Source organism: Humulus lupulus, chromosome 4 (assembly GCF_963169125.1).
Source record: "Humulus lupulus chromosome 4, drHumLupu1.1, whole genome shotgun sequence".
In the NCBI taxonomy this organism is placed as follows: domain Eukaryota; kingdom Viridiplantae; phylum Streptophyta; class Magnoliopsida; order Rosales; family Cannabaceae; genus Humulus; species Humulus lupulus.
In genome coordinates, this window is record NC_084796.1 from 191,519,004 (window position 1) to 191,528,270 (window position 9,267).

The following is a 9,267-nucleotide window of genomic DNA, read 5'->3' on the forward strand; positions in this document are numbered from 1 at the left end:
TGTGATGTTATTTTTAAATGTGTAAATGAGAATTAAGGATATTAGGGTCTTGCTTAAGATGCTAGGAAGCATATGTTAAACCTATCCGAGTATTGTTGGAGTATTGTTAAGTGTTATTTGTTATTTTATGATTCCATGTTACTTGCTGAATTTTATTGTTAATATGTTTATTTTGCAAGCATGAGTAAAATAAGTTTTATGCCATGATTTCATGATATATGCTAAATATGAAAATATTAGTTTTACATATTTTATTCTCTCATTTATTTAAGAAAATCTATGATGTTATGTGAATTTGTATGATTAAAAGATAAAGGTAATAAAATGAGTTACATGCTGATTTTGTTATCAAATTTATGAGAATAGCAAGCATATGAATGTAATAGTAATTTTGTGCCATGAAGATAGTATGTGAATGATCTATAAAATTGTTAACAAGTTTTGAATTGTTATGAATACCATTATTTTATGTGATTTGGTGTTCTAGAAAGATAATTAAAAATAATTCACGTTTTATTTTTAATTTAGAAAAAAAATATGTTGTTTCTTATTTTATGGTTGAAATTGGAAGCATGATTAAAAAGTTGAGTAATTATTTTGAATTATGGTTTCTAAAATGAATTATGATTATTAAACAAGTTTATGCCTTTGTCAAATTGACCCATGAATTGTTGTGAGCTTGAATGAGATTTTCAAATTTAATCTTGATGCTTATTGTTGGAATGATTTTAAAATGACAAATAATAGCAAGCATGATAGGAGACTAATGGGAAATCAATTTCAAGGTTTAATTAAGCTTGCTGAATTTTTGTGAATTTGTCAAGAAATAAAGAGCATGATAATTACAACTTTGACTTAGTTTTCAAGAATGGTATCACGTATGCATGTTACATGCAAATGCATTTTTACGCATAATTATATGTTATTTGAGTAAATCTAAAGTCTCTGTTTGAAAACCATTAAGTCTTTAGGAGTAAAATGACATTATTTTTCATGGTTCTATGTGAGACTTGCAATCATGATTTTATGTATGATATATGCTAGGAGTTAGAAAGTGATGCAACTTATTGTGAGATAAGTTCCACGTGTGTATGGCTCATTCACACGTGGGATATGTTTGATGCAAACATGTGTATTTTACATGATATTAAGACAAGTGTTTCATTGTTATTTTAGGCTCATTGTGAAGTTGTTCCACTCTTGTAATTGCTTAGACTTGAGGTAAGGAAGTTAGATAGTACTTATTCTTGGATTGATATATTGTTGCTAATATTTTATGATAATGTATATGTTTGTGTGATTGATGCTAAGGCTACAACATAAAGGGCAGACATGCCTCAAGAGTGACCAAAAGGGTGTCACAAAAGTTGACCAAAAGGATATCATTAATGTTTTATGAATGTGCTTTTTGTTTTATGAATGTAAGGAAGTTATCTAGATTTCTATTTTTTTTAATGGAGTCTAGTTATGAGATATGTATGGATTTATTTGTGTTTGCTTACCCTAGTGCTACAACATTATTGAAGGCAGACGTGCCTAAAATCTGGACAATAGGGGTGCCATGTAAGTGACCAAAGGAGAGTCACATGTGATCTTGGACAATAGGGGCGACATGATCTTATGTTGTATGATTATGCTTATGTTTATGATTATGACTTACGTTGTTATGGTTTTTTTTTTTACGTGATGTGACATGGACAATAGAGGTGCCATGATCATATATTGCATGTTAATGCTTATTTTTTATATAATCTTATGTTTATGTTTATGTTTATGATTGTTACTTACGTTGTTATGGTTATGTTTTCACATGATGTGACATAGACAATAGGGGTGTCATGATCATATGTTGTATGTTAATGCTTATGTTTTATATAATCTTATGTTTATGATTATGATTATGACTTATGCTATTATGGTTATGTTTTCATATGACTTCTGTTGATAATGATTGCTTTAAGGAAAATATGTTAAGAATTTATGAGTTATGTCGCTTATGTTTTTTATGTTGTGTTTTCTTTTCTTGTTTGTACTTCCTTACTGGGTTTTTATCTCACCCCCTTACTTTCCTCCTTTCAGGTAGATGTTTGTAGCGCACCAAAAAATAAATTTATTTATTATTTAGCTTTGTTTTATTTAATTGTTAAGTGTTGTGAATTATTTTATTTATTTGTTTAAATTAATTGTTAGAATTTTTTGGTAGAATTTTGTGAATTTATTGTTAATTGTAATTCCATGATACCATTTGTAACACCCCATGTTGCGAAAATTAAAGCTACGCAAGTATACGTAATCGCTTTTGTAGTTTATTTCAGTAAGACCGATATCGTTCCCACAGAGATTGATTATCAAGTACCAATCGCCTATTTTATTTTCTATTTGGTAATCAAAAATTGGAATTTTTAAATCTAAAATAATAAATAACACAATTAAATAAAAAAAATAACAAAGAACAATAATCTTGCAGTAAACTTGATTCAAATATATATAAGAAATTAGGGATTCTAATCTCCTCTACTATCCACTTTATTATTCATTAATGCAATCACAAAGATAATTCTTCTCATTAAGATGAAAGACATGCAAAAGTGTTAAATATTCAGGTTAAGAAATATAAAACTCGACCTAATGCGAATTCTCTATATTTCTATGAGAAATCTAAACAATAGGAAGCAATGAACTCAGCCCTAAATCACATAGACTAATTTGATACTCTCGTTTTAAATTGAAATCTATGTCTATTCAATTTTAGCATATCCAAATCTCACTTCTCAGATTTTGATTTGAATTCATAAATAGCATGTAAAAGGTGCGCAATCAATCACATACATAATAAATACAAATTGAATAGATCTTAGATGAAGAAGAAATTAAAAACTTGCATTAATTCATAATAAAGATTCAAGAGATTCAATTAAAAACCCTAAATAGAATTTAGTTCATGTTCATCACTAAGAAATCCATAAACATGAAATTAACATAAACTAAAAATAAAAAGAGAAGAAAAAAACTCTAAATGATAGATCCAATCTTCATCCCAAAGCACTCCTAAGTCTTTTCTCCCAGTCTAGGTCTGCAAAAAGTGCCTCCTTTTCTCTCCTTAATCGTAATTTAAACCTAATTAGCAAATTTTTAAACATGAAAGGACCAAAACACCCTTAATTAAAAATCTGTGTTTTTCTCATTTGTAGACGTATCCTGCGGTCGCAGGATGTCATTCCTGCGATCGCAGGAATGCCCTGGAAATGCCAATTCTCTTCTGGACTTGCAGCCACAAGACACCCTTCCTGCGGTCGCAAAAAGTGCTCTGAAACACCATTTTCCACCAATTTTTGTCATTTTGTCGATTTTTCCACCATATTTCCACACCTAAGTCACCTAAGCCCTTCGACACCTGAAAACATACAAAAACCAGCATAAAATAGAACAAAGCAAAATGAACACCTGATACTTTACTTGAAAAACACATGGATAAAACAAGTCTAAAACTCGTTTATCAAACTTCCCCACACTTAACATTTGCTCGCCCTCGAGCAAAGAAAACAAAACTTAAGATAAACTAAACAAATAAATACAGACACTAAACAAATGAATCAAGATAACTACAATTTTTAAGCCTCAAAATTTATGAATGACAAGCATATATAATTGTCGAAAAAAAAAATTTGACAAATAATCCAGATTTCAATCCAACCACTTCTTCAATTCACCATAACCCACTGATCATTTTTGTCTACTCGACCATGAATAGTAAATAAACCATATTTAAAATAATTTACACATGTTGAACTCTCACCATTAATCCATCAAATCCCAAATTTCCATATGCTTGCTAACTTATTATTCTCCACTAATATAAATCAATGCATGTTCAAGAATCAAAAGGTCTTTTAAAAGCTTGTATTGAGAGGCTTAGGTAACGGTAGATAAGATAGTCATTTTGGCTCAAATATACCATAAGCACATAATCCAAACAACCCAAACCTGATTTCCACATTGTAATCCAAACAACCCCAAATTTCCCTTTATTGTCCAAGATTGAGAAAAATTCACACTAGATGTATCTTTTTTTTTTTCTTTTTTTTTTCAACTAAACTTCCCCAAACTTATGTTTTTCAATGTGAACAAACATAAGAAGTGTAGTTTATTTTCAATCTCTTTTTTTTCGAATTTTCCTCTCAATCTTTCCTTTTATTTTTCTATTGTCACAACCAAATCACACAATAACACCCATTACAAATCAATCCCCATTTATATGTTTATATGCTCATGGTATAAATCAAGGGAAAAAAATAATTAAGTGTTCAATTAGGCTCAAAATAAGTGGTTAACAATAAAAAGTTATACTTTTAGGCTCAAAAAAGGGTAACTAAGGATAAATTAATCAAGGATGGCTTTAAAGGCTCAAACGTTCCGAAAAAAAAAATCGCCTAAATCATTTTCCTAAACAAGCATTGTCTATGATTTTGCCTCAAATAGTAAGCAAGCAAGTTCTAGAATTGTTCATACATTCTTTCCCCATTCAAAATTCAGCAAGTATAAATACATTTAAATGCAAGAATTTACCAATCATGATCAAATATTTAGTTTTACAATGAATTAGAATAGCCCAAAGAAGTGGTCAAACCAAGCACACGGATTGCTTTTTTTTTTTTACAATCAACTATATTTTTCTCAAATTATATTACAAGTCATTCACGTATTCTCATCGACTAATCATTGTTATCTTAATTCAACAGACTCTCTAGATACCCTACACACAACACAATTACACACAAAACCAAACACAATTTAACAGAACACAAAACACCAAACACCAAACGAAACAGCAACTTGACTCAACTAACTTAACACAATTAACGAAAAGAAACCCCCCTTCCCCAAACTTACCAAAAACATTGTCCCCAATGTTTAAATAAAACCTAAGGAAAGGAAACTTACCTGACTTGACTCACAATGAAGGACCTGCCTCGTCATCCCCCTCAGGTGGAAGATACCCAAAGTTGGGTGGTTGTGGATATGGTGGAAATCCACTAGTGTCAATGCCAAAATGAGTGGCGAAGGCTTGGTTGTAGGCATATTGGTTCTACGCTTTTTTTCGATTTTTTTTCATCATTTTTCTATTTTTTTCACGTATTTCACGATTCCATAATCACAATATTTACAAGAAAATTAAAATTAAACAAAAACTAACTAAAAAAAATAAAAATTGTCTCAACTAAAATAGCTTAAAAACTTAACGAACTTAAAGAATTTTAAATGAACTTGGGATGCCTCCCAATGGCGCTTTATTTAACGTCTCCAGTTGGACGCTCACTTCCTTCATTGAAATTTAACTCGGGTCAAGTCCACCCCACTCATCCTTTAGACCCATAGTGTCATAAGCAAAAACTCGTCTTTTGATGTTGCTAATTGTTGGAGCCTTCCATCGCTCGTGTAACCTTCAAGCCTTTCCACTATAGAACTGTTTCAAAAAATTATGAACTGCTCAACTAGAAATTTTAGCATTTGTTTTTCTCTTGGTGGTTTCCAAACTACTACCACCACTACATACCACATCCACTCTACAACAAGTTGGAATATCAGTTGCTTCAAAAACATTAAATGTTACCTCTTCGTTTTGCACTCGCAGCTTCAACTCCCCCTTTTGTACATCAATTAGTGCTCTCCCTGTGGCTAAGAATGGTCTTCCCAAAATAATGGGAATGGTTGCATCTTCCTCCATAACTAGAACAATGAAATCCGCTGGAAAAATAAACTTATCTACCTTGACTAGCACATCTTCAATAACTCCCCTTGGGTGCTTGATTGATCGATCTGCAAGCTGAAGAGTAATAGTAGTAGGCTTTGCCTCACCAAGACCAAGCTTCCGAAATATAGATAGAGGCATGAGATTGATACTTGCTCCAAGATCACAAAGAGCATGTTTGCATTCAAATTTCCCTATAGTACAAGGAATAGTAAAGCTACCCGGATCTTGAAGCTTTTTGTGGAAGCTTCCTTTGAAGTATTGCACTACACTCTTCAGTAAGTGCTACTGTCTCAAAGTCCTCCAACCTCCGTTTCTTTGATAAAATCTCTTTCATGAATTTCACATAACTTGGCATTTGCTCCAAAGCCTCAACAAATAGGATGTTAATGTGAAGCTTTTTAAACACCTCAAGAAACTTTTAGAATTGTTTGTCTAGAGAAGTCTTCCAGAGTTGTTTTAGATACGGGATTTTTACATTAGAATCAACAACTACCAGTTGAATCTTCTCTTTGGTTGCAAGGCCTTCAGTAACCTTTTCCTCCACTTGGGGCTCAACTTTCTCACAACTCTCCTCTTCTTCTGCCTTTTTTTCTTGAGTCCCTTTTAGAGAAGGACCCTCAATTTCTTTCCCGCTCCTCAAAGTGATAGCTTGACACTGCTCCTTAGGATTCACCACGGTATTGCTAGGAAAATTCCCTTCAGGCCTAGTATTCAACATATTGCCCAACTGCCCCACTTGCATCTCCAAATTTCTGATGGAGGATCTACTCTCAGTCATAAACTGAGTTTGAGTGTTGGTGAGAGTCAATAGGCAGCTTGCAATTCACTAGGCTGTTCTGTAGGAGCTTGTGGCCTAGGTTGGTGAGAGATTGATGCTTGTGGTGGAGCTTGAGTCATAGGTTGTTGATACTGTGGTTGAAATGGTTGTTGTTAGTCCTGATTATTTCTCCAAGAAAAGTTAGGATGGTTTCTCCACCCTGGAATATACGAGTTAGAGTAGGGGTTGTTGTAGGGCCTCTGAAAATTACCTGCTGCTTGAACTTGAGCTTGATCTAATGGGACATTGTTGGGATCTAAAGCAGCTTGGCATTGGACAAAAGGATGAGGCCCCCCACACAATTCACACGTTACTTGGGCTTGCACAACATGGGCTAACATGGTATTTTGTTGCAACTGCTTAGTTAGAGACGCAATTTGAGCAGTTAAGGCTGTGAGTGCATCTAGTTCATGAACCCCTGCAACCTTTTTATTACTGCCCGCTCGTTCACTTGGCCATTGGTAATTATTAGTGGCCATTTCCTCTAAGAGTTCATAAGCTTCATTAGCACTTTTTCTCATAAACGCTCCTCCCGCTACTGCATCAATGATTGTGCGAGTGGTACCGCACAAACCATTGTAAAATTTGTGGACCAACATCCACTTCTCAATACCGTGGTGGGGACATTTTCTGATCAAGTCCTTGAACCTCTCCCAAGCATCATACAAAGATTCTCCCTCAAGTTGAGAGAAGTTATTGATCTCCCCTCTCAGTTTAGCAGCCTTAGCAGGTGGAAAGAACTTCGCTAAAAACTTCTGAGCTAGAGCATCCCAAGTGGTGATAGTATTGGACTTAAGTGAATTCAGCCAACTTTTCGCTTGCTCCTGTAGTGAGAATGGGAACCAGCACAATCTAATGGCATCATCACTCACCCCATTCATCTTGAAGGTGGCACACAACTCCAGGAAATTGGCTATGTGCATATTGGGGTCTTCAGTGGGGAGGCCACCAAATTGAACGATAGTTTGGACCATTTGCAAGATAGCAGGCTTGATCTCAAAATTGTTTGCCTCTACTACTGGTGGACGGATGCATGAGTGTACCCCTGTGACAGTAGGGAGTACATAGTCCCATAGAGCTTTTTGACCAGTAGAATTATGATTTTGTGGTGCTCCCCCGCTCATGTTTTCCACACTGTTGTTATTAATATCTGCTGTAACAACAGTGGAACTTTCAGCCCTTTTGTTTGTTCTGTTTCGCTTGCACTCTTTCTCGATCTCAAGACTAATTGGAACTGGACTGTCAACTCCCCTTCTACTGCGCATATAAGGAAAGTACTTGAGATAAAGAACAACCGCAGCCAAACAAATTAGAAATTATTTAAAAGACAGCCAAATTAGAAATAAAATTAACTATTTTAATAGTGATAATTTTTCAATCCCCGGCAACGGCGCCAAAAACTTGTTGCGAAAATTAAATCTACGCAAGTATACGTAATCACTTTTGTAGTTTATTTCGGTAAGACCGATATCGTTCCCACAGAGACTGATTATCAAGTACCAATAGCCTATTTTATTTTCTATTTGGTAATCAAAAATTGGAAATTTTAAATCTAAAATAATAAATAACACAATTAAATAAAAAAAATAACAAAGAACAATAATCTTGCAGCAAACTTGATTCAAATATATATAAGAAATTAGGGATTCTAATCTCCTCTACTATCCACTTTATTATTCATTAATGCAATCACAAAGATAATTCTTCTCATTAAGATGAAAGACATGCAAAAGTGTTAAATATTCAGGTTAAGAAATATAAAACTCGACCTAATGCAAATTCTCTATATTTCTATGAGAAATCTAAACAATAGGAAGCAATGAACTCAGCCCTAAATCACATAGACCAATTTGATACTCTCGTTTTAAATTGAAATCTATGTATATTCAATTTTAGCATATCCAAATCTCACTTCTCAGATTTTGATTTGAATTCATAAATAGCATGTAAAAGGTGCGCAATCAATCACATACATAATAAATACAAATTGAATAGATCTTAGATGAAGAAGAAATTAAAAACTTGCATTAATTCATAATAAAGATTCAAGAGATTCAATTAAAAACCCTAAATAGAATTTAGTTCATGTTCATCACTAAGAAATCCATAAACATGAAATTAACATAAACTAAAAATAAAAAGAGAAGAAAAAAACTCTAAATGATAGATCCAATCTTCATCCCAAAGCACTCCTAAGCCTTTTCTCCCAGTCTAGGTCTGCAAAAAGTGCCTCCTTTTCTCTCCTTAATCGTAATTTAAACCTAATTAGCAAATTTTTAAACATGAAAGGACCAAAACACCCTTAATTAAAAATCTGCGTTTTTCTCATTTGTAGGTGTATCCTGCGGTCGCAGGATGTCATTCCTGCAATCGCAGGAATGCCCTGGAAATGCCAATTCTCTTCTGGACTTGCGGCCGCAAGACACCCTTCCTGCGGTCGCAGGAAGTGCTCCGAAACACCGTTTTCCACCAATTTTTGTCATTTTGTCGATTTTTCCACCATATTTCCACACCTAAGTCGCCTAAGCCCTTCGACACCTGAAAACATACAAAAAAACAGCATAAAATAGAACAAAGCAAAGCGAACACCTAATACTTTACCTGAAAAACACATGGATAAACAAGTTTAAAACTAGTTTATCACCCCACGCCACTATGATTGCTTCCTGGAATGATGACTAGCCCTGCGAACCAACAC

General features: G+C 33.8%; 1 protein-coding gene and 1 non-coding gene across 2 annotated transcripts; one reads left to right on the forward strand and one right to left on the reverse strand.

Moving 5' to 3' along the window:
- Positions 1–5,488: 5,488 nt before the first annotated feature.
- LOC133832755 (uncharacterized) lies at positions 5,489–6,530 on the reverse strand. Its single transcript, XM_062263062.1, has 3 exons — positions 6,228–6,530; positions 6,020–6,146; positions 5,489–5,943 (listed from the first exon to the last, which is right to left on the reverse strand). The coding sequence occupies exons 1-3, from the start codon at positions 6,528–6,530 to the stop codon at positions 5,489–5,491; spliced, it is 885 nt and encodes a 294-aa protein (XP_062119046.1).
- Positions 6,531–7,178: 648 nt separating this feature from the next.
- Positions 7,179–7,285, forward strand: LOC133833378 (small nucleolar RNA R71). Its single transcript, XR_009892759.1, has one exon. It is a non-coding gene; the product is annotated as a small nucleolar RNA R71 (small nucleolar RNA).
- The last annotated feature ends 1,982 nt before the right edge of the window (positions 7,286–9,267 follow it).